The 26,159-nt window shown below is 34.4% G+C and overlaps 1 protein-coding gene across 2 annotated transcripts in view; it reads left to right on the top strand.

The window, feature by feature from the left end:
• def8 (differentially expressed in FDCP 8 homolog) overlaps positions 1 to 26,159 on the top strand; it is a 44,588-nt gene that overhangs the window by 15,793 nt on the left and 2,636 nt on the right. For both annotated transcript variants that reach the window (XM_039763404.1, XM_039763405.1), the window contains exons 3-11: positions 4,364 to 4,461; positions 7,039 to 7,188; positions 7,882 to 8,023; positions 15,647 to 15,811; positions 16,456 to 16,583; positions 16,851 to 16,964; positions 23,611 to 23,691; positions 25,295 to 25,435; positions 26,049 to 26,158. In XM_039763404.1, the coding sequence (XP_039619338.1) occupies positions 4,364 to 4,461; positions 7,039 to 7,188; positions 7,882 to 8,023; positions 15,647 to 15,811; positions 16,456 to 16,583; positions 16,851 to 16,964; positions 23,611 to 23,691; positions 25,295 to 25,435; positions 26,049 to 26,158 (1,129 nt within the window). The remainder of the gene's footprint in view (positions 1 to 4,363; positions 4,462 to 7,038; positions 7,189 to 7,881; positions 8,024 to 15,646; positions 15,812 to 16,455; positions 16,584 to 16,850; positions 16,965 to 23,610; positions 23,692 to 25,294; positions 25,436 to 26,048; position 26,159) is intronic.

The raw sequence follows: 26,159 nt of genomic DNA, 5'->3' as shown, positions 1-26,159 counted from the left end.
GGAAGTTATGGTGTGATACAGCATTGCAGAGACACTCAAAAATTTGAAGTTCAGAAAGTCGCACAGTGCCCAAAATAAAAAGGAAGTGGTCAGATGTCAAAGTCTTCAAAATAAGGCGAGTCGCAGCCCACAGTCTGTTTATTCTGTTTCTGGCAATATTACAAAAGCTGACTCCCATGCTGAAGACGAGATGATGGTCTGCTGTACCCAGCACATGTTTGGGCTCTGGCTGCACACACAGCCTCTGCCTTGGAAACTGCCAGATGACCATATGGCTATGTGCTGAAGGATGCTGTTCTGGAGTCACAAAATGCAATGGTTGATGCAGTATGAGATGTGGCCAGTGAACTAAAGAATGTAAGGGCTGTACTATGTGATATTGACCACAAATTAAATGAATTGGTTAATAATTAAATGTTGCATCTTATTACCTGTTTTTACATCCTGCTAATTATATTCAAATGAAGTTGTAACGCTGTCCAATTTGGTAGGTCAGGTTCATCATACCGCATTTCTTCAGGTATGGGCAAGCCACTATTTTGTGCCACATTATGCAGCACATTACATGCTTCCACAATGCATCACATTTTCTTTGGACTATAGAGCAGCACAACAGAGTGGAAATGCTTTCTATTTACATAATCAAATTAATTATCTCAAGGCGCCTTTATAGCGTAGCGTCGGCACAAAGTGCCACAACAGATCAATTCTCTGCTCTTTGAGGTGACTTGCTGCCTTAAAAGCGCTGCTTGCCTTTTTCCACACAAGTTGAAAAAAGCACCTGCGACTGTGTGAAGTTGCTGTTTTTATAGGTTTTTCTGCTATATATGATATAATATCAGCTATCACCAGTTTTAGTGATTCATCCCCGGCTGATGTAATTTGTCCAGCTCCGTTGCAATAGCAACATGCATGCAGTTGTCTGCTTTGATTGTATTTGGAAAACTGGATGTTGCTACGAATTGTGCTTTGATGTTTCCCAGTTCAACCATAGTGTAAGGAGATCTTGTATCTGGATGACAAGCTGATAATACTATCCTATACTGCTGGCATGGAGTGCTTCAGTGATGTTTGTGAAATAGATGATCATCAGTAAGTTCACGTTGAAAAGCTCCTGTGTCTAAAAACCAGAGGGTGGACAGAACTTGCAAAGAAGCAGGTAGAGCACAATCCCTCAGAGTCTGCCATTGTAAAGCTGCCACCAGTTCAGCACAGAGTTCCAATAAAATGGCACTTGGCAATCGAAATCAACTTAGAAACCAGTCATCATTATATCTAAATACACGCTCCCTTCTAATTCTTCCATTTGTGATGCCTTCTAACAACGCTAAAGCAGCTATGGTAGTTGGTATAGTTTGACCATTCAGTGCACCATCATATTATTACAGAATGATTGCAATCAAATGAATTCAATTTGTAATTGATATGCAGTTAGTTTCAGTGTATTTGATAAATCCTGTGTCATTGATGCAAATTTGAAAAAAGGAAGACCACACAAACGGTTGCACTGCTTTGATGCTGGGGGCCACCAGTTTGCAAAACTGAGCAGAAACTTGCATATGCTGCACAGTGTGAGGCTGCTGTGGAAAATGTGTGTGGCTTTACGCCAAGTTTAGCTTTTATACTTCTCAAAGTGTGCGTGAAAATGGTGTACACAATATTTTTGTACATGTGCACCGTTTATACACAAGGCCTCTGGTCAGTATAACAAAGTCTGCAACAGTTTTCAATAGAACAATTGTGTTTAGTTAGGTTTCTTAGTGGCTGCCTATCATTATACATTCACTCAATGTGGTAGGCATGGACCACAGCGGATCGTCACTTGAGTTACTTAAGAACATTATCTATATATTTTCAGAGCCTAATGTTGCAAGCCTCAACATACATTTAAAGAATAAGTATTCTGCTTTTGATACCTGAAAGTATTACACAAAAAATTATATAGCAATATTTTCTATCTGTAGATCAGAAAGCCAAAAGCCGTTTAACTTTACTCCATGTACTAATGCTCCCTTCTACTCTTATTGCTGCAGCTTATTCTTATCTTGTTTCAAAATGTCTTTACACATGTACAGTATTAACCAATACAGAAGAGAATAATCTATGAGAAACATAAACTTATAGTATTCATGAATTTGCACCCATCAACATGAGAAACTGTAGATTGCCATATGTTCTGCTGTGGAAATGTATGCAGTTTGACAGTAAGATGTACTTTAAAATAAACAGAAAACCCCTTAGAGGTATAGGAATTAAACCCAAAAACTGATATGTTGATTTGTTAAGGATTTTAATAGCACAACATAGGCATTAATTAAATTATAAAACTGAAGTTGATACCTCAATAAACCTGGAGGAGGTTATTATAAATAGAGGTAGAAAACAATTAACAAGACAGAGTAAAAGCTAAAGAATCACTACCAAAACAAACAGGATTCCATGCACTGTACACGTCTTGCTAATTTAGAGGGATTATCAGTGCCTTAAATACTTGAGTTATTATTGTATTTAACAACAGTTAAGTTGAGTAATGGTTGAAAGAAGAGGTTCTAGTAGCTCATATTATTTTGCTTTTCATATATATGGTATTTGTGTGTTTTGAAGCATCTTTTGTACATACGTAAGGCATGTACAGTATATAATTAAGTATACTCTCTGAGCAAACTATTAGGAAAACTATAGTAATAATGGGTAGAACATCCTTTTGCTCTAAAACATCCTCACTTCTCCATGGCTTGGATTCCACAAGATCTTGGAAGCATTCCTTTAAGATTCTTGTCCATGTAGACATGTTTACATTTTGTAATTTCTACAGATTTGTCAGATGCACACTAATGCTGTGACTCTCCCATTCTACAGCATCCCAAAGGTGTCTTATTGGATTCAGATCCAGTGACTTGGAAGAACACTTTAATTTCATGGGGCCAGTTTGAGATGATTTTTGTTTTTTATCATGGTGCATTATCATGCTGGAAGTAGCCTTTTAGAAGATGGGAAAATTATGGCCATGAAGGGATGCACATGGTTAGCAACAATAACATTGCATTCAGCCGATGACTGATTGGTATTAATAGGCCCAAATTGTGCAAAGAAAACATTCTCCACATCATTACACCACCACCATCAGCCTGGACTGCTGACATAAGGCTGGATGGGTACATGGATTCATGGCTGTTGGTGCCAAATTCTCACTCTACCATGTGTGTACCGCAGCAGAAATTAAGATTCATCAGACCAGGCTACATTTTTCCAGTCTTCACATGTCCAGTTTTGATGAACTTGTTCCTACTGCAGCCTTAACTTTCTGTTCTTGCATGACAGGAGTGGAACCCAACATGATCTGCTATTGTAGACCACCAGCCTCCAGGATTAACATGTTGTGCATTCTGAGATGCTTTTCTACTGTCACAGTTGTACAGAGTTTTTATCTGAGTTACAATGACCTTTCAGCCAGCTCAAACCAGTCTGGCCATTTTCCTCTAGCCTCTATCATCAAGTTGATTGTGTTTGCAGAGCTGGTGCTCGCTGGATGTTTTAGATTGTCAATCTATTCTGAATAAATTCTAGAGAATGTTGTGTGTGAAAATGCCAGAAGATCAGCAGTTACAAAAATACAGCCAGTCTGGCATCAGCAATCATGCCGCAGTTGAAATCTCAGAGATCACATTTTTCCCCATTCTGATGTTTGATGTGAACATTAACTGATGTTTCTAACCTGTACATGTTTGATTTTATACTTTTCATGTCTGCAGCGTGATTAGGTAAAGAGACCATTGCATGGATAAATGGGTGTACAGGTGTTCCTAATATTCAGTGAGTGTATATGCACAGTATACATAACAAGAATGTACTGCATGACAGAAAGCATTAAGTACATGTTTATAGTGCATGTGACTTATTATGTCTGTGGTTTTCCTTTCTGGATTGGCATTCTTAGCGATACTATTTCTTAAACTATCTATTTAACTCATTATTGCAGTTAGTATTATTATTACTATGTTTTTGATAGTTTGTGTGTGTTTTGGTTGTTTGAATGGTATAAATAAGCAAAAGTATATTTTGATATGTCTTCAGAATGGCTTTTGTGGTTAGTACTGTTTTGAAGGTCTGGAAAGTTATTTCTGAAGTTAATAAATGCAGACTGTGTGTTGATTATTAACCGGTTTTGTCAACATTATTGAATTCTTTAATAAATACTGTTTTGCAAAGAAGGTGATATACGTACATGTGTTTATATTTCTATCAGTATAAAAAAGCTAAATATGTAAAAGTTCATTTTTACTTTTCACTACCTATTACTAATATCTTCTGTAATCATTTTATGTATACTAATTATATATTTAATTTTCTTTTATCACTGCAGAACTAAAGACTGATGCCTACCCTTCAGATACTAATTTACAGACTGCTGACCGTACAATGGACTTAGGGCTGGCTGAAGATCACTTCTCGCGCCCTGTGGTCAGTCGCAGTATTGATATATATGAGAGTGCTTGGCAGAACTCTTGAAAGGTTTTTTGTTTTGTTTAGCTTTGCTTAATCAGTTAATTTAAAATATTGGCTTGCGATATTTGTTTTGTTAAATGTAAAGTTAATGTTTAAACTGCACCTTCTATTAGTTTTTGTTTTTGTTCTTGTAAGTCTTAAGGTTAAAATCCATAAACCTTTATTAACTTATATACCCAGGTAGTTGAGCCAGGTTAATATACAGTAAAAGACTAATGAGACAGAATTGATAGGTATTTATGAATATATATTTTTTATTAAAATTGCATAACTTTTTATTCATTATTTAAGTCTAATACTGTACAGTGTTAATTCAGAAAATCAATGAGATATAAAATCATCTGAGTTATTTCCTTGGTTCTTTCTGAGCTTTGTTTCATTATGATTTTAAGCAGAGGAGCATTTGTGACAGTTGGAGATTATTTACGTTTTTATTGGAAGATTGGAAAAACATCTTTTTTATGTTTCTGTTATTGCACCAAATATTTATCTTTTTTTAATTATTGTTTCAGTGTTCTTTAGCAATAAAAGTACTTTGGCTCACAGCAGAAAATATTTTTGAAAATTTTAATAGATCATTTTGTTGGTGACCCAGTGGTCGTCTTAATTTCTAACCAAAGATTTGTCATTAATCAAAATGCTGTGTAATATATTTTGAAAGGTGAACTCGGTCATATTTACCTGTTTTGTCTATGCTGTTATTTGCTCCAACATTGGGGCAATTTTGGTAATATTTAGATTAGGCATACTTTTATTTGCCAAAGGGAAGTAAGTGTGTTTGCAGAAGAAAAGTACACAATATGAGACATTGTTACATAAATACAAGAAATAAGCTAAGAAAAACACTGTTGTAATCACTACACACAATTAACTTTACAGAACTGTAATAAAATTCAAACATTCAGAATTTAGCAGGATCCCCAACACTTCAGAATCCTTATAGCTATGGGAATACAAGAATTCTTAAATTTGTTGTTGACCCTTGAGAAGCAAAATCTATAGGCCGATGGCAACAAAAGAAACTAAAAAAAAAAAATCTCCCTTTTTTCTAAATTGTTTGTGACACATTAACAGTAAGGGAAGACTTATGAAAACTTCTTAAAACCAATCATTTTACCAGACATTTTGACAATGTGGTTTAAACAGTTTTTTTTCTTGTTGCTATGGTCTCTAAACCAACATACAAAACCAAATGTGACCGTATTTTTAAAGAAAGATTTCTAAAAAGTGTAATTATAGTTTTGACTACTTTAAAACAATTGAAAAGAAAAGTGGTTTTTTGTTCCTATCTAAAGATTTGCATAATATTGAGATTAAAGTTCAAACTGTTGTCAGTAATTGTTCCTAGTTATTTGTGTTGCTATTTTGTGCCAATAGTATTCTTCTAATACACATTCATAATTCTTAGTCACTATGATTGTCCTAATTGAAAAAGCAAAAATGTTTTATGTTTCAACTTTGTTTGTTGAAACATTTTATTTCCTTAACTGTATACCTAGTTAATGCTGAACTTTCACCCAGTTGTTACAAGTAGCATACCATAATAAATTCATATGTCAAGCATTTATTGTACTAGGGGGCTGTGCCCCCTGCTCACTCTGCTCACCCACAACCGGGGAGCGCCGCGCGCTAGCCACTTCACATCTCTTGTGAAGGGGAGGCTGAACACACACTAAGGAGATGCGGTTGGATCAGCTGCTGTCTTTCTGCTGCTGCTGCCGAGCCGTGCTTTGTTTCGATCATTTAAAAGCCTGTGCAGCAGCTGTCCTTTTGTCTCACTGCCTTGTCTCACGGGACGTTAAAGCGTCTCCCGCAGGACGTTAAAGTGTCTCTGAGAAAATCACTTATCAAGCCTTCCAAGATTTTTTTTTTTTTTTATAACAGAGAGACAAGTCCTACATATGTGGACACTGTTGGAAAGCACTTTTAATTTTCTGCTCTGATTCTTGTACGATAATCAGCCATTCATAGTTTCTCAAGTAACACCTATAACTTTCCAGTTGTATTTTCTGCTGGATCAGATTTCATAATTTTTGTTGTTTTGTATGTAACTGAGATTCTAGAAAAAAGTTTTTGCTATTACAAATATTGATATGAAAATGTTAACTACATCATGTGCATTTTAAACAGAATATTAGGTTTCCTATATCTCAGTATTACTTATATAAGTAAGAGAAATTTGATGGTAGATGGATTTCAAATAATATTCACATACATAAATTAATTTTATAAATGCAATGTATTGTGTATATTATTAGCTTAATAAATGAATACCTTGTTTCAGGATCTTGCAAAATATGAATTTCTCTTCTAAGCTTTATACAGATATTTCTGGGATCTTGTTTTTGTTTATCCAGCTAATGAAGTATGCAGGCATAGCCTACTTAATACAACACTGAATCCAAAATATAATTGTCATTTCTTAATGAAATTGCTAACTTTTATATTTACATTTTCACTGTTATGCCTAATATTTAATTTTTAAAGAGTATTTCAAACAGTATGTGTGCAATTTATGTGTACTTTTCTTAGGGTTCCTTCATAGCATCTGATATTGAAAGGCTGAAGCAAGCAATTGAAGAATGCAAGCATCTTATTTTGGAATTACCTGAGCATTCTGAGAGACAAAAGGATGCTGTAGTAAGACTGATTCATCTCCGCTTGAAACTCCAAGATCTGCAGGTGCTTATGCAGTGTTTTGCTTGGGCTAGTTTGCTGAAACATATGAAACAGTCAGCATTCTGCATAACATTCTGGCAAGATGGCCCTTTCCGTCAAGAGTATTAAAGTGGGAATTGAGCCACTTGCACAAACTCTGCATTCTTTTGATGCTAGCTGGTATTTTTGGCACAGTCTCTGTAGTATGTTTTAGTTGTCATTGACATTAGGCTACTGTAAAGAAAGTTCCTTTTATAGGTAACTAATGATTTTAAAACATTACATGTATAACATTTAGAATAGTAAATGATAGGTTTAATTTAAAATTAATGGCTTTTGGATTCCAGGAATGTGTGTCCTTTAATATCACACATGGATAAATAAAAAAGGTACACCATAGCCTTCCACAAGTATATCCAGTATAAAGATCATTGAATATAATTGAGGATCTTTCTAAAGGGAAAAAAAAAAAAAGATTCTAGAGTTCACATTATTTAGGACAATAAAAATCTTCTGCTTTCTACAAATTAAGCTGACATAATTTAACATTTTCAAACCTGCTTACACTAATTAGAGTCATGAGTGAATTAAACAGCCTCTTGGTTTTTCTTCTCAAACCAAAACTAGTTTTCTGTTTTCATTCATCATTGAATCTTGCATAATGTCTGCTTAGTATGTAAAAGTAATAATTTGTTTTATTTTCATTTCATTCTTAAGGATCCAAATGAAGATGAACCAAGTTTGCAGGTTGTTCTAGAACACCGGTTTTACAAGGAGAAGAGCAAAAGTGTGAAACAGACCTGTGACAAATGCAGCACTATTATCTGGGGACTAATACAAACTTGGTATACATGCTCAGGTGGGAAAAAACTCTGATTTTTAGTTTTAAAAAATATACATATAGTATTCAGTCCATCTTTATGAAGATTGTTTTGGGAACATGAAAGGTGTCACTAGTCATAAGATTGTATCCATTAGGTTTCATCACCAGTTGTGAACATTTCTGAAATATTTCTCAGTATGAATTCATTAGCTTTAGATTGTCCTTGAAGACCAGCCTGGCAATGTGGTCTTCTTTCAGGGATGAGCTGCCATAGTGGAGGAGATATGATAGAATGGGAGATAAAGGAAACTGATCCAGGTACATGTTTATGTGATAATAGATCTCTTAAGGAGTATTGTTTTCTATCATTACAAATTCTGTGACAACTCAGTACATGATTTTGCTGTTTTTTGGCATCCATATATACTTGTTTTTTTGAAACAAGAAACACATACTATAATCCACAAATTCCAGAGACTTACAATTAATATAATTCAGAATGTAGCACCTAATTTAAGCTCACTTACACAATCAGCAGTAACCATTGTAGCTTCAGGCTCAAAATGTTTTGATCACCTCTTTGGGGTTTACATCATATTAGAAATGATTTATGTAGACATAAACTGCCTAATGATTGGTACACATTAAATTAAATTGATCATTTCTAAAAGTATTTGCAGTGCTGTTTTCTAAAGATAACAGTATGTCTTTTGTATTTTATGATATATTTAAACAGAATGTGCTTTATTTTTCAGAAGCAAGATGCTATAGAATATATTTTTGCTTGCGTAACAATTTTTTTGTGTGCTTTCTTATGGATTGTCAAACTCTAGCTTCTTTATTTTCAAGTACACTGTACATTTGGCATTATTTTCTATATAAAAATGCTATTCAAGTTATTGTTTCCTTTAATTGGTTGTATGATTTTTATAGTTGAATTTATCATGAATACATTTCCTGTTTTTTAAGATGGTGTAGCTTTTATAGAACCATGTTTAATAGTATTTTTGATTTATAGAACCATTTTTAATTTGCGGTGGAGCAGTGGCTAGAAGGTTAGGGATCTACACTGGCAATCAGAAGGTTGGCGGTTTAAACCCTTAAATGCCAGAATTGACTCTACTCTGTTGGGCTGTTGAGCAAGGCCCATACCTACAATTGCGTCGTCTTGGGTATAACGTTAATCTGCATCCAGCCCTCCAAGCAGGTCCTCCAATTTATAGGGAAAACATGGGAGTTGGTGGCAGGATTGGCATTCCTGCGTGGTGCTTAGGCATCACCCGTTGTACGGCCGCACTCGGGTCCCAATCTGGATGGTTCGTCGTGTTGTGGGTGCGACAATGTGCTGTATCAGTGCATGCACCCCCTAATTTTCATACTAGTAGTTATTTTTTGCTTTCATCCAAATGATGGTTCAAGAAAATTCATTAAGTGATATCTATTTCAGCTGAATTCTTGTTACAAGTTATTGTTTCAAAGGCTAAAGGATGATTCTTTTGACCCATAGCTCTAGGCATCTAATCTGATTGGTGTAACAACATTTTCTCCTCCCAAGTCTTTTTTGCCAAATGTGATATATTTGTGTTTAAGAGTAGAAGCAGGAATAAATGGGGAAATTCTCTTAACCATAGAACGCTTTTATCATGAATATTAGAGATAATACTTGGAGAATAATGCATTATTATGTATACTGTATATTGTGACGGGCAGCCTCGGCCATTACCTGGCTGGGAAGCCAGCTGGATGGAAGGACCAGGGGAGAGAGCATTTGCGAGGCACTGCCTTCCCGGGACACTAGAGGTTAGCCCTCCTGGGTGGCTGTGGCACCACAGATTCTTGCAGGGCACGCTGGGACTTGGACTTTTATACAGTCCAGTTGGGTTCTGTGGGGGCACCACACCTGGGAGTGAGTCCAGTAATACTGATGAGCTACCTGTGGCACTCCCAGGAGCTGAATAAAAGGAGCCGCCTCATTCTTTTCGAAGGGCCAGAGTAAAGAAGATGTGGATGAAGCTGGCTGAGAGAGAAAGGGAAAGAAAGAAAGAAAAGGACGGTGCTTTTGTCTTGTAGACATTGTGCTCTTGTGAGGAGCGAAGAAAGCACTTCCCCACCAATAAATAAAGGTGTGCTGTGTTGCAACTTGTGTCCTGCCTATATTTGTCTGGGTTACAGTGGTGCACAACATGTATTCTGTGTGTGTGTGTTTTGTAATGTTATAAATGTACTGTAGGAGACGGACAAATGGCACAGAGTTATAGCCAACTAAGCCTGGGCTCTGGGTTAATTTCCAGACCAGTCTCTGTCTGAATGAATTTTCTTCATGTACACTGGTTTACTCTGTAAAATGAGAAAGGTTTCTGAAAAGTGTTGAATATATAGAAGAAGAAAAAACTTCTCTCTTGGTCTATATATTTTCTAGCATATTTTAAAGGCAGTTTACTGTAATTTTCATACTTCTAAGATGACAGCAGATCTCTTAGGAAATGAAAAGTTCCAGATATTTCCTTGCTAATGTTGTTTATGCACCAAACCTTGGTAAATCTGCCTAGTGTTCTTGTGTACATCAACTATTGGATCACTGAGTTTTTATTTATTTATTTTTTCTAGGTACCAGGATTTGATTATCTGATCTGATTTGATTATTTTGTGTCAAGCTGTCTCTTAGTAACAATGCTTCCAAAGACAGAGACTGCATCCTATTGGCTTATCAAGCATCCTTATTTTATTCAAATATGAGTCAGCAGTTGCTAGGCAATACTGATACAAAAACAAGAGCAGGCATCTCACATTGAGCTGTCATTGCACAGGTTTTGAAAAAAAAAATAATGCAAAAAAACTAAAGGAATAATTTGTGGAATTGTACAAAGTTACATTACTTTAGCATTCTTCAGAAATTGTGTGTTTTATTTATAAATTTAAACTGCTGCAGTTATGATTAGATTGGGATGAGCTCTGATATAATACCAGACAGTATCTTGAGATAATACCAACCACTTACATAACCTTAAATCCATCCCTTTTTATATAAATTTAAAATTTACTGTATGTATGTGCTGCCAGTTGGGCATTTGGGCCTTCTGCTTCTCTTTTTGTCTTTGTTAGATCCAGCTCGCCATCTTCTTTCAAGACAGTATTGGCCACATTTGTATAAAACTTTTGTTTCTTGGCATTCAGTTGTATGAAATATCCTTAATTTCACAAAACAACAATAGAGTGATGTATTTAATTGTTTTGGCCAAATGTGGAACCTGGAATTGAACTTTAGGAATGCCAGTACCACCTAAACCAAGAAAAAAAAATCACTTGCTTTATTGAACAGAATAACAGGCTTTAGCTGTGTTAACAAAATTACAAAGTTTTCTGTTGTAACTAATTTTTATTTATACATAATTAATTAAGGCTTATCATTAGGGCACTGGTGTAAAGGCTGCTGAAAACGGGGCTTTGCAATTATATGTGAATAATAAATAATAACTCGGTCATTTCAATCAGTGATAGCCATTTGCAACATTAGTAATGTCTTGACTATATTTTAAAATCGGTTTCATGATACCTTGATTAAAAATAGTCAATATGCAAAAAATACCTTAGTGTCATTGCAGTCAATTAAAACCAGTGCTATTTCCTGTGATCTAGCAGGGTTCCTGTTTCAGTAGTGAGAGGTTTAGATAACATTTAGACACACTACATACCCTTTCTAGCTATTTTATGTCAAATTGGCCCCATCCAGGGAGGCTGTCGTTTTTAACGCTTATTAAGTAATTTAACTTATGTGAAATAACAGTGCATCCTAAAATTCCTCATATAAATTCAGCAGTTGATATCTGAAAAATACATGGCAAGTGATACTTGTGTATATGTAGCTGAAGGGAAGGTGGAGCACAAATGCTTTGTTTAAAATAATGTAATATACCAGTATATACATATTGTTTTTTGTATCAGTATACTGCTGCTGGATTATGTGAATTTCCCCTTGGGATTAATAAAGTATCTATCTATCCATCCATCCATCCATCCATCCATCCACGCAGTAGATAGAATTTATGTATGTGTGTTCTGGAGAAGGGATTCAACTAAATTAACAATGAAGAAATAAGAATAGTTCAAAATACAACAAATTTTGATGCCTGTATTCTATGGCATGGTAATGTTTTGCTTTCCTCCCATCAGTGCTCAGTCCCTTCTGTCTTTCCACCAGTGAACTATTTAGTTTGATTCAAAATAGGTCACGGTTAATAAAAACATTTAAGTTTTGGTTAAAAAGAAAAATGCCTGACATGCATGTATGGATTTTGTTTCTCATCTGTGTCCCTTATAATTTTTGTTGTGGAAGTTTAAAGTTTGCATGGCCTATGAAAAAGTTCTTTATGAGCATCCACTCACTTGAGGTAATAAGTGCAGAAGCCTTTTAAGACCTGCATAGAATAAAATATATTGTAAATTTTACCAGGATTTAGGAAACGGTATGATATTACTGAATTCATTAATTAATTTATTGACTTTGGTTTCTACTTTAGCTTTTTTTACCCTTCCCTTTAGGTGGGGTTTCCGGCTGTTAGACTTACTCAAGGTAACTAAAGGACACATGTTTTAAGAATTAGAATAATTAAATTTACTGGTAAACACGATAAGTGCTTATACTTGGATGTAAAAGTTAGGATTGATGAGTCAGACAAATGCATCACAGAAGAGACTGGTCAGTTTGTTTTCTTTTTTTAGTGTTTTCATTTAGCTTTTTACTTTTGTAATTTTAGTGTGATGTCACTGTTCAGTGTTTTTTTTAGTTAAAGATTTGGGTGTAAGAGAGCTATGCCACAATTCATGGCTTTTGTTTCCAATTTAATTTAAGCTTGTATAAGCTAGTTTACCCAATACACTTATGAGTTTGTTACCTAGTAATAATCAAACAGAAAAAAGATCTTTAGTTGGCTGATTTATAAGCTTACCTAGAATTGTAATTTATCTTGAACAGATCAGTTTTACAATGCTAAGCCTTAATGGATGATTAATAATGGCCTGTGATGGTGATGAAGCTGTGTGGTACTGCTTGTCATTGCTCTGGGTTTGAGCAAAGAATTTTGCTTGTGATGGAGTGCATCCTTGGTCTTTGTCATATGGTCCTTTGTCTGTGTTGTTTGGTGTCTTCCTTAGCTCACTGTTAGGCTATTTGCAGTGTTCTCTACAACTTCATAGGCATGGTCTTCTTGGGCTAGGCTTTGTTACTGAAACAGAATTTGGCTTGGAAGAGTGAATACTTTATAGTTAGTTCATGCTGTCCAGCTCCATCGCTTAATTGAGAATAGCTTTCAGGTTCAGTGAAAGTTTCCAGGTATTCTGCACCCTGGAGAGTTGTGGTTTCTTGCTCCAAAAGAGGTTTGTTAGCTTATAGCTTGAAAGAGACAGAAGAGATGCAAGTGTGTAGTTTTAAAGGAGGGTGTAGCATCTGGTGATTTGGATCAAGGAGGTCCTATCCAGTGTTCGATCCAGTGCCTGCTTATAGGTGCCTTATTTCATTCATTAGAGTTCAGCTGGCATTTACAAATTTGAATGATTTTGGTAGGGCTGGGCGATATGGACATAAATTGATAATGTAATAAATTTAACTTGTAATGCAATATTTCTCTGTATGTTCTCAAAATACCTTACAGATAGACATGTGTATTAACAGTGTCCATACAAAGACCTAAACCTGATATATTTTATCAAAGTATCATAAAACATTAGTGAAGGAAACATGTTTATTTTTTGAAAACATAACAGTTTCATCCTGTGTCTCAAGGAGGCCGCACAAAGTTTTTTCCCCACAATTTTTAGTGTATATTTTCTGTACTTATTTTTGAATTTTTATTGGATGTATTTGGTTAACATCTTACCTGTTTTGTCAATATCTGTATCTACCAGTCACTATCACCTCAGTAAACATTGCTTTTTATCTCTCTTCTTAATTTTTTATATAAGAGAAGATAGAACTTTACTGCACTAAGCACAGATCATAATACATGTATATATGTGTATCATACAGATGTTCTATGATTTACATCAATTTTAATTGTTTCAAATTATGCATTTGCATATACTAGGTGTGATTTTTGTTTTATCTCTGTAACTATCATTCTGTATATTGTGTGTAGGCATTGATTACATTTTATAACAATAACCACCTTTGTGTCTGGGCAACATGCATTTTGCATATAGTTCTGTCAACAGCTTCTTGAATCTTTCTTTTTTCACAGTATAGGTAGGTACAGGGCCACAGCGCAAGGGTAAAATCTGCGGAGGGCAATGGTATTTCATTGGAAAAGGAGCCGTTGAAATGATCAGTGACATTTTCATGTTCAGTCCCAGTGAACACTGAAGTAATATTTTGCTGTTACAATTTGCCATTGTAAAATCACTTTTTTTTTCATTATTTGACCTTGCATTATCCTGTTCAAAAAATAATAATATGGTTGTTTATTTGACTTCCTCCAATTTGTAATCCTCATCAGGACAAATGTTTATGAATGTTAATACAAAATCAACATGTCATGTGTTGAACATCCACAACTATTGTAATTAGAAACCTTAGTTTACTTGCTATATAAAAAAATACAAGCTCAAAAGAAAAATAAAGCGATCAGTAACGCAGTTTACTTAATACTGATACATGAACACTGAATAATTCACACAAATGAAAACTACGAAGGCTGCTATCTTTATTCCCACTTGTAACATTTCAGAACAGAGGGGAGTCCACGTGAAAGTGGTGTATATGCTATGCAGTGGAACAGTGAATGTTTTACAGAACCTTCCATAGCAGAGACCTGTTTTGCAACCGACAGATGGGCACATTGCAGGTGCCACAAGCACCTAGATGGCTTCTTCATATGCAATAACCTGTTTTATGTTTAAATCTTGTACCGCTTGCACTGTTACTTTAAAAATGGTTTGTTTTTACCCAAACAGCTGACCTACCTGTCCTAAACACTTCTTCTGATCCTTGTACCATTTTTTTTTTTCCCCTCACGCTCATCACCTCCACCAAGTAACATAGGCAAAGTTGATACAGTTGCGCTTAGAAAGAGCACTGAAGACAGTGTGGGTTTTATTTAACTGTCATAGGAACATGTTGAAAATCAGAAGTAACTGAACATTGTGATATTGGCTTTTACATAATGATTTTTTTCTTAAATATTGAATCAAAAATATGATGTGTAGCCCATCACTACCGTTTGTGCATCTTTTTGTCTGAAAGAAGGTATAGTTGACTATACATTTCTGATAAGTCACATGTGTGCCATAGAAAGTCTAGTAAAAAGGGGTAATTTCCACTTTATACGCTGGATAACACCAATTGTTGTTCTTGTGCTCCAAATATAATATGTCTTTCTGTGAGCTACTGTGGCATTTAATGACAGATATAATAACCTGCCTTTCCTTGAACTATTGTAGGCATTTGTGCCAATTTATAAGTTCAAGAATCATTTAAATTATCAGAACTGCTGTGTTTGCTGCAAAATATACAGTTTGACATTTTTTTTATCTGTGCCTTTAATGACTCATCCTCCCAGAAAAAAATCATCCTCATTATTTATGGTTAAAAGAAAATTTTCTAGATAACTTATTTATTTCATCCAAATCAAAGGTTTTGATTATAATTTTTACGATTTTGATTTTTAGGATGCTACTACCGTTGTCATAGCAAATGTTTGAACATGATAACAAAACCTTGTGTGAGGTCAAAGGTCAGCCACCAGTCTGAATATGAATTGAATATTTGCCCTGAAATTGGTCTGGACAGCCAGGATTATCGCTGTGCTGAGTGCCGAGCGCTGATCTCATTAAGTAAGTGTTTTTTATCATGTGTCTCTGTCCTAGTTTTTCCTAAGGATAAGAAATTTTATTTTTATCGATGAATCATTCTTTCCTTTACTGCTATATTTGCATAAGCATTTTATACTGTATATACATATATATTTATTTTATCTGTATGCCAGGTGATAATTTTCTAAGATTAGCATATCTTGCATCATCCTAATTATTTTACATTATAATACCATCTACTTATATTACCATTAAAATGAAGTCAAAAGATTGAAGAAAAAAAAAAAAAATATATATATATATATATATATATATATATATATATATAATATAATATAATATAATATAAAAATAGTAGTATACATTGTGTTTTGGATTGTGTTCTATTTTAAATGTATTACATTTGTAAAGTATAGTTTTTGAAACCTTTCTAATGAGAAGTGAATTATTGCAGCATACATTCACTTGTGGATATGAGTATGAACTAATTTCACCTAACTGAATGTAATAAATCTTTTATATAAATATTATATAGATACAGTATGTAATATCTGAAACTATGACAGCTTTACATTATAGTTATACATTTTTCATTTTCAAATGCTTAAAGTATTTTTTGTTTTGTATCTAAAAATGCAATGCTTGTTTGTTCTTTTTGCATCTAGGGGGTATTCCAAATGAAGCCAGGCAGTGTGACTACACTGGACAATATTACTGCAGCAACTGCCACTGGAACGATACCGCTATCATTCCTGCCCGTGTAATTCACAACTGGGAATTTGATACAAAAAAGGTTGAGTCTGCTGTCATAATTTATTTTAGATTAAGTAACCTGCTCCATTTTCTAAAATATTACAATTTAAAGCCAGTGCTCTTAAATATTGTATTGTATTTGAGGTAAATGTGTGTGATTTTGCAGAAATCCTGTTTAGTGCTATTGGATAATATTTTTCTTTTTTTTTGTTATTCTGATTATGTATATGATATATAGTTTAATAATATAGAACATTCTAAGTACTCTCTTTTTTTATTTTATTTTTACTTTTTGGTTATCTTGTAGGTGTGTCGCTCTTCTCTACGGTACCTTAACCTGATGATGTCACGACCAGTCTTGAAGCTGAAAGAAATTAATCCTTTACTCTTTAACTTTGTGGAAGAGTTAGTAGAGATTAGGGTATGTGTTTATTTTCATTCTCCTAAATTAATGTGTACAGTACCTGGCAGATTAAAACATCTATTTATTTCCTGTTTCCTGCTTAATCAATATCAGGGTTATGGGGCACTAGAGGTTGTTTGAGCATCAAGCTTTCAGTAGGACTCCAGTTCATGACAAAAGATACTCATTCATATACCCAGAGTCACTCATATGAGACCAATTTACAGTGTACTTAATTTGCAAATCTTTAGGATTAAGCAGGAAGGCTGGAGTACCCGGGAAAGCCTCACATTTGCATTTAGATGGACTTTATAAACTCAACACAAACATTGAGCAGGCTGGAATTTCAACCCAGTCTGTAGGAGTTTTGAAGGGCCAGTACTGGCCACTGCTGCATGTATAGTATAATGCTTCACTGTGACTGCCAATTTAGAAGTTTTCTTTCTTTTTAATTTTTTCTTCATTTTCAGATATTTTTGTTTGTGTTCAGACCATAGTGTTTGTGTGTGTGTGCGTGTGTGTTTATTTATCTGTTTGCATATTTTATTTATTTAATAAGCTTTTGTAAAAAAAAGCAAACTTTCTCCCTGGGGACAAATAGGCCTATTTGTGTGTGTGTGTGTATGTGTGTGTGTGTGTTTATCTGGCTGTCCATCTGTTCAAAGTGGAGCATTGAAATAAGACATTTTTTGGGTTGGTATAGCAGCTTTGCAGCAGAAATTAAACAATCTGAATGAAGTGTATAGAATGTGTTTTTGTTCAGAATTGATCTAGTACAAGAATGTACATATTTTCTATTAGCACTTTCATGACTTAACTGCAAGTTTCCCAGCTCATTATGATAGAGAGAAAGAGAGAACACCTTCCACTTTTAAAAATAACAAAGTTTTTAATCGAAAGTCTATGACCGATAAAGGATGAGCAATTAGAATTCATGTTTTTTTTTACTCGGTTCAGAAATGAATTGTCATGTGAACTGTCATCTAACATATTCATTCTGGTACGCTGCAATATGATACTCCCAAGTTAAGGAAAGCTTTTGAGCATTAGTCATGCATGAGTGTACCCTGTGATGGACTGGTGCCCTCTCTAGCGTTGTTTATTCTCAAAGCTGCTGGGAATGGGATATGACCACCCTAAACAAACTGAAACCTATAAAGAAGTAATGAATTGATAATATGACATATCTTGAAAAGAAGTAGAATAACAATATGCATTTCTTTTTTGTTTATACCAAATAAAGCATCAGAATGGATCTGTAACTTCCTTTAGCACTTCTGTTAACTTGTATTACAAAACATATTTAACCTTTATGTTTAAATGTTATCTTTTTTTTTTTTTAACAGTTTTGAGTAAACATGAGAAACTGGTCAAATGTCACTTATCTGTTGTTATCAGCAAAAGCAGATTGCAGTTTAATATTAATGTGCTACAGTAATTCTAAGCCAAAGATAGTGTTCAGCTTTTTAAAACGCTCATTAAACTGGCTTTGTGTGCACACCAGTTTATTCCTGTATATCTGGTTTTGAACAATCACATTTAAGAAAGTTTAAGTACACATTTAATGCCTTGGAATGTTTGGAAATTTCATAAGAAATAATGGATTCTGTCATGTATAAAACAGAATGGATGTTGCTTAGAGTTTTAGTTTTAATTTGGAATACTTTGCTGTAGTAAATAGTTTTTTCTTTTAACTTTAATTTTGCTTATTATGTAATTTACCTCAATTAACCAGGAAATCATACCCACCAAAAAGCACTATAATTCATGTTGTGATCACAATTAGAAGATATTTACTGATTAATCTGACAGTTGCCAAAATAGAAAAAAGTATGTAATATCACTGTGCATTTTTAATTCCTAAAAAGTTTTAAAAGCAATATAGATGCTGTGTAAAGGCTTTTTATTTAACAAGTTTTTGATTTCATGGTTCCTTTGCAGTTCATACATTACAGGTTTTTATGACATAGAGCACTACATCTTATTCAGATGAGTGAATGATTTCATATAACCACCATAGTAACCACGAAGATACTAAAATATCATAATCATTAGAAATGTTCTGCATGTTCAATTAGTTGAGGAAAGCATTGGTAAATGTGTGATGGATTCTAAAAAAATGAATTGTTCCTCATAAAGTAAATTTATTTTTGTTATTTTAAGAAAATAATTGAAAATCATTTCTCCATTATGTTATTCCAAGGGGTCAGATTATTTCAGCTGTGCAAGAATAAGATGCATTTGAAGCAGCAGAATGGAAGGTGCAATAGCTGATTTTCATTAAGCAGTGGAACACGTTCAGGGTTTTTAGAGAAACATGGATTATTTTGATCCCAAGATGATCTGAGGAAATATTTTTGATTGTTGGAGACATTCCTAAATCTTGTGACAAAGAGAAATACCTGTAGGTGCTTGAAGGAATCTGTCACAAGGGAGATTTTGACCTAGATATGTTTTGGAATGTCTGAATTGACAGAGAAGCATGTCAGTTTGTACAATTTTTAGTTCTGTTAGATCAGTGTTTCCCAACCTCGGTCCTGTGGCCCCCCGTGAAACTGCAGGTTTTTGTTCCAATCAGATTCCTAATCAATGACAACACCTGATAGCACTCATCTCATTTAATTAGCTGGTACAGTTATTTATCTCTTATTCTACATTCAGAAAAGCACAGCAGCATGTTTTTTACATTTATAAGTCATTTAGAAATATTTCTGCTTTTGCTATAGATTTAACACTAGAATTACCAGAGCCTACGAAAAAATTCGTAAATCCGTCCAATCTTAAATCGCTTCTTAAAACCATTCTCACCTCTCCGCCAGCGTCTTTTGTTAATCTAAATGTGCTGATAAAAGAAAAGCTGCAAGTAGCCAGCTATTCCATCCCCCCACCGACTTAGAACGTGCACAAACTTCTCCCAGCTCATGCCTTGATTGATTTTCTGGGAGTGAAGTGGAGTTTTAGAGTGGAAATAATAGATCGTTGTTTGGAACACACGCATTTCATGTCTGTTCCATTTATACAGTAATCTGTGTAAACACATTGTTAAAACAGAAACGTTTTTTATATTTTAGTAGTAGATGACAAAATGTAGGCATAAACTATATAATGTATGAAGCCTGAAGTCCAAATATCAAAAGAAATATTTTCACAGAAGGTACAAATCTAACAAAGGTACAAATTTTATTCAAAAATATAACTGCAGAAACAAAAAGCCGCCTTTAACATGCGACATTGACACTTGTTTATTATGACTGCCTCCGTGGCGCAATAGATTCAGCTGCCGCCAACTGGGAATCAAAAGGCCGCGAGTTCGATCCTGCACCTCTCCGTTTTGAGAAGTAAACTGCTCTTAGTCTTACTATTAGAATAAAAACATACATTTGATTTCAGTCTGTAACAGCCAGTGTAATTTATGATACTTGTAAAGGTTAGCTTTTTTTTTTTTTAAAGTCAGTTTTATTATCTTGGCTGCGTTCACTAGCCCAAACACACCCCACCCCCGCATCTGATACTCCTGTTTTCACATAGACGTGCTGTAACAGAGGTAAACTCAGCTCCCTTCTACATCGGAGCAAGAATGCACATACCATTGCTTGCATACTAAAGTGTCAGCAGGCACTTTTCGTGGCATTACACACAGTTTTGAGCATGACCTCTGCACATTACTTGTGACTTTAGGCTTTAGGAAGTAAGTAAGTAAATAAAGGTAAATCGTGTCATAAAATGATTTCTTCAAAACATCACATATATTTGTCTCTTTCTTTTTTTAAAATGTGCGTTGATCACCGCCAGCATGTTGTAGCATACAGCATCTGGCTACCTGCATGTTCTTGCGTGCACTGAATAAGAGACAAATATACAGTCTGACTGCGAGAATCAGACTGGAAAAAAAGCAAACATTTAGAAATGCCATACTTTTACAGCTGATCGGACGCCGTTTGTTTTCAAATAATATTGCATTTGTGCGATGATGTTTTCACATTTTGTCTCTTTCTTTCAGGTGTGTAATAGAAACCACAGCATAGAGAGAAATGAAATATTATTTGAAAATGAACAGTGTTATTTATTTGGCACGGACATGCTCAAAAAATACATGTGTAATGCCACAAAAAGTGCATGCAGACATGTCCGTGCCAAATAAATAACATTCGACGTTTTGAAGAAATCATTTTATGACACGATTTACCTTTATTTATTTACTTACTTCCTAAAACCTAAAGTCACAAGTAGTGTGCAGAGGGCATGCTCAAAACTGTGTGTAATGCCACGAAAAGTGCCTGCTGACACTTTAGTATGCAAGCAATGGTATGTGCATTCTTGCTGTAGAAGGGAGCTGAGTTTACCTCTGTTACAGCGCGTCTATGTGAAAACAGCAGTATCAGATATGGGGGGTGGGGTGTGTTTGGGCTTGTGAACACGGCTGAGATAATAAAACTGACTAAAAAAAAAAACAAAGCTAACCTTCACAAGCATCATAAATTACACCGGCTGTTACAGACTGAAATCAAATGTATGTTTTTAGTCTAAAATAGTAAGATTAAGAGCAGTTTACTTCTCAAAACGGAGTGGTGCAGGATCGAACTTGCGACCTTTTGATTCCCAGTCTGCGGCTGATTCTATTGCGCTACAGAGGCAGTCATAATAAACGGGTGTCAATGTTGCATGTCGTTTCTGCAGTTATATTTTTGAATAAAAGCGCAATTGCTGTGTTAGATTTGTAGCTTTTGTGAAAGTATTTGTGTGATACTTCAGGCTTCATACATTATATAGTTTATGCCTACATTTTGTCATCTACTAGTAGAATATAAAACACATTTCTGTTTTAACAATGTGTTTACACAGATTACTGTAGAAACCGAATAGACATGAAATGCGTGTGTTCCAAACAACGGTGTATTTTTTCCAGTCTAAAACTCCATTTCACTCCCAGAAAATCAATCAAGGCATGATCTGGGAGAAGTTTGTGCATGTTCTAAGTCGGTGGGGGGATGGAATAGCCAACTGCTTTGCAGCCTGATTTTTATCAGCACATTTAGATGACAAAAGACGCTGGTGGAGAGCTGTGAACGATTTTAAGAAGCGATTTAAGGTGGGACGGATTTACAAGTTTTTTCATAGGCTCTGGTAATTCTAGTGTTAAATGCTTAATTCTCTTGATTTCATTATATTTTGCCCTTTCTCTGTGCAGTTTTTTCCCCTTTGTTGTTTCTTATTAATGACAATTGAAAATGAGCAGAGCAGACACGCTGGCAAACACTGAAAAATCAAAGGCTGAAACTACTTTAGCATCAGACCCACTAATTAGTAAATAATGGCTTAATTAAAAAATTAGAACACCTAGAAAAGTAGAATGAAAATCAAGATGACAATATCGTTAAAAAGAAAAAAACACATTATTCCCATATAACTGCTTGGTACATTTTAATATACATGTTTTTTTAAAACGAAACTTCTACCTAACTTTCTAATTTCTATATTGTTCCCAAAACACAGAACTTGGGAAATAACACATCACTTAATTATCCCAGGAGTCCAATTAAAAACAGAAGCTGGTTGGAACAAAATCCTTCAGCCACAGTGAGCCCCCAGGACCGAGATTGGGAAACACTGTATTAGATCATGCTGTTTACAGACTGAAGGAGAATGTATTTCATCGAGGGCCGGCTTTAATTCTTTATAGGAAAATTTAGTTCAACTGTCCTGTTTCCAGTAATATCAGAATATCTAGAAGTAAATTCTTATATATTGATATAGGTTTGAAATAATATCCATGTCTTTGTTATAACAAAAAGTATAATTTTTTTACAGGATAGTAAAGGAAGTTTAGAAAATGTAAAATTGTATCCAAGCTTTTTTCAAGAAAGTGTCGAACCTGCTTACAGTTCAATGTATTGATGAAGAGTTATTTATACTGTAATAATAAGTATTATAATTATTATTTCAAATGATGCAAGTTATTTTGTAAATGTACAAATCACTGAGAGATACCAAGCATATTTAAAATTAAGCAAAATAAAACAGCTTTTTTTTTTTAAATCTGGGCTGCTACATCTTTACAAAAAATGTTAAAGAAGCACACAAGGTCAAAGTGATGCTTATTTGCAAAAAAAGCATAACAACTATATGGGTTACATTTGGCTTTAACTATACATTACACACTGCATTTATTTCTGTTCATGACTGCCACCCATCTGTTTTATGAACAGAATTATGGGGCCAGAGCCTGCCCCAGCAGCTGTGACTACAAAGAAGAAAACTCAGTATGTGGCAGCAGTATATTTAAGTCATCACATTCAAAGCACAGAAAAAATTAAATTATAACTTCTCTAGCCATAAGTTACCAGTTATTCATTTCATTTTACAAATGAGTCTATAAATAATAGGATTGCTAAACCTGCATTTCAGCTGTGTTTAAGAGGAGGACTAAGATGATGTGTCAAAAGTTTGAGTGTCTGCACTTTTAATAAAATGGTCCTGAGATGCAGGAGTGACACTGGGTTTTGGATAACCTATTACTGCAGCTTTAGAGAGAAGAGAATTAAGCTTTCAGATGGCTTAATTCTCTTGCCTTTGCTTTTGTTCTTGTTTACTTCTGGTTATTTTATATAATATACTGTATAATATTTATTAAATCACTTATGATGTTTTACTTCCTCTTTTAAAGAAACTTCGTCAAGACATCCTTCTCATGAAGCCATATTTTATAACTTGCAAAGAAGCTATGGAGGCCAGACTGTTGCTTCAGGTATGATAGTATTAAATGAAAGCATTTTTTTTTTCTTGCTTAACATCTCCACCTTGTGGTCATTTTATTAGTATTTCCTTCATCTAATAGAAAAATCTTTATTTCTTCTAGCATTCTTCGCAGGCACTACTGTGTTTTTGGGTGGGGGGGAGAAGACACATATCACATATGCATGACTTAATGTGCTCTGTGCAGACCTGAAGGAATGTGTTTTGGAAAACCAGCCAGTTAATCTCCACCTGATATTTTTAAGATAGTTACTGTGATTTCTTGCAAAATGTCATTGACACTTTATTTAAGGCATATTTGATTTTAAACATTTAAAAAAAGATATACAGTGTTGTGTAATGGAATGTGTCATGAATTATGATTTGTTTTAAATTTCTAAAACTGAATGTTTTTCAATGCCATGATTCCATACTTATGATTTTTAGTATTGTCAGTTACCATGTGCAGTTTCTGACACAGGTGTTTATAGTCCTTCGTGCTGATTATTGTAATCTAATGTTGGTAGAAACAATCGTGAGGGGATTTATAATGATGTTATATAAAACCGAAAGAATGTAAGCAACACTTTTTGTAACATTTAATCAAATACACAACATGCACAACAAGGGACAGAAGAAACCCATGTGATAGTGCACTGCCTGCTAATATTTAAAAATAATAACTTTATTTATAATTGCTTAAATCAAAACAAAGGTCTATTGTATATACAGTAGCGTGAATTTGGAAACCAATTTTTAATGTAAATGTGCCATTCAGTTGACATACATGTACACTTTGACAGTTTTCAGCTTATAGATCTGCATATCTGAAAATTGCTCCAGGGGAGCTGTACAATGGCTAACCCTGTGCTCTGACCTCCAAAGGTCATGTGAAAAGACCATTTCTCCTTGGGGATTAATTAAGTATTTCAAATCAAAAAAATCAGCAATGGTCACTTTCACACTAAGGTCTAAGAATGCAAAAATAACATAAAATTAGGTAATTGATTCAATGCTTGACAAATCCTATCCTAAATTGTGTTTTGAAACTGCCTTTGGTGTTATTATCTTTCATCTGACATGATCAAAAGGCTGCTTGTTTACAAGTGCAGCAGTTTGTATGCAGTTACCATTCATTTCTTTCTTTTTTAGTGGGCTTTTTAAACAGTATGACTAACAATTTTCAGCCTGTCTCAATTCAGCCTACCCAGCATCTAGCTTTTGTGAAGTGGGAAAGCACTATTTTTAAAATTAAATAAGGCTCCACAATGTCTCTACTGAAGATATACCTAAGAAGGAGTGGTATGCTACAGCATTTATAAGAGTGTTTAGCATTTTAATATTTCTTAGCCACATTCATACCCATGAAGTGAGTTGAAACACCGAGTGTTAAGATGAGCAGGGCAGAGATGCAGTAAAGAACAGGAGTTTACCAATTTAAGTATTTGGGTCTCATGAACACCAGTGTCTTCCAAGATCAGATTTACAGTTGGTTTAACAAATTTGATTTGAAAAAACATCACAGTAATATTTTTTTAGCTTTATTGTAGAATTAAATGTTTATAGGCATTCAAACAATTACTGTAAATACATAATAAAGTATAACTCTCTCTTAGTTGCAGGACCGCCAGCATTTTGTGGAGAATGATGAAATGTATTCTCTACAGGATCTGATTGATATTTATAGTGGCCGCCTAAGTTGCTCTTTAACAGAAATCCACACAACATTTGCAAAGCACATCAAACTGGACTGTGAGGTAAGACTGCACAGTGACATTTTCCTAAACTCTTTTCCTCTAAATATTACAGCATCTAATTAGATGTACAACCCTATTCCCAATTACAATATGGATATGAGATACTTTTGTTTTTCTGTTTTTTTTAGCTTGCATCTCAAGTATCCATATCTGCAAAAAACTCTCATTTTAATTACTCACTGTAGAGTGGTCCAGTAAGGAAAAGTTAACTAATTTCTCCTAAAATGTATGGATCAAAATGTTTTTTTTCTTGCAGAACCTATACTGAAAGAGACTGTTGCACTGTGTGTTTTTTGTTTGTATATTTACGTTCAGGGCTACTTTAGGCACTGTTCAACAGCAAATCTCATGCTAATCTTGACTTGCATGCACACACACACACACACACATATATATATATATATATATATATATATATATATATATATATATATATATATATATATATATATATATATATATATATATATATATATATATATATATATATATATATATATATATATATATATATTACAGTACCTGTATTGAATAGACGAGAGTTGTTTTGTAATGTAAATATTATTAAGACCTAACATACAACTGTAAACAAAAAGTCATCTACTTGTTCTAGAAGTGTCAAGCCAAGGGGTTTGTTTGTGAATTGTGCAAGGAAGGAGACATCTTATTTCCTTTTGACAGCCACACATCAGTGTGCAAGGACTGTTCTGCAGTCTTCCACAGG

Source organism: Polypterus senegalus, chromosome 9, assembly GCF_016835505.1.
Source record: "Polypterus senegalus isolate Bchr_013 chromosome 9, ASM1683550v1, whole genome shotgun sequence".
Classification (NCBI taxonomy): domain Eukaryota; kingdom Metazoa; phylum Chordata; class Cladistia; order Polypteriformes; family Polypteridae; genus Polypterus; species Polypterus senegalus.
The sequence above is the reverse complement of the archived record's forward strand: the minus strand, read 5'-3'. Positions and strand labels throughout refer to the sequence as shown.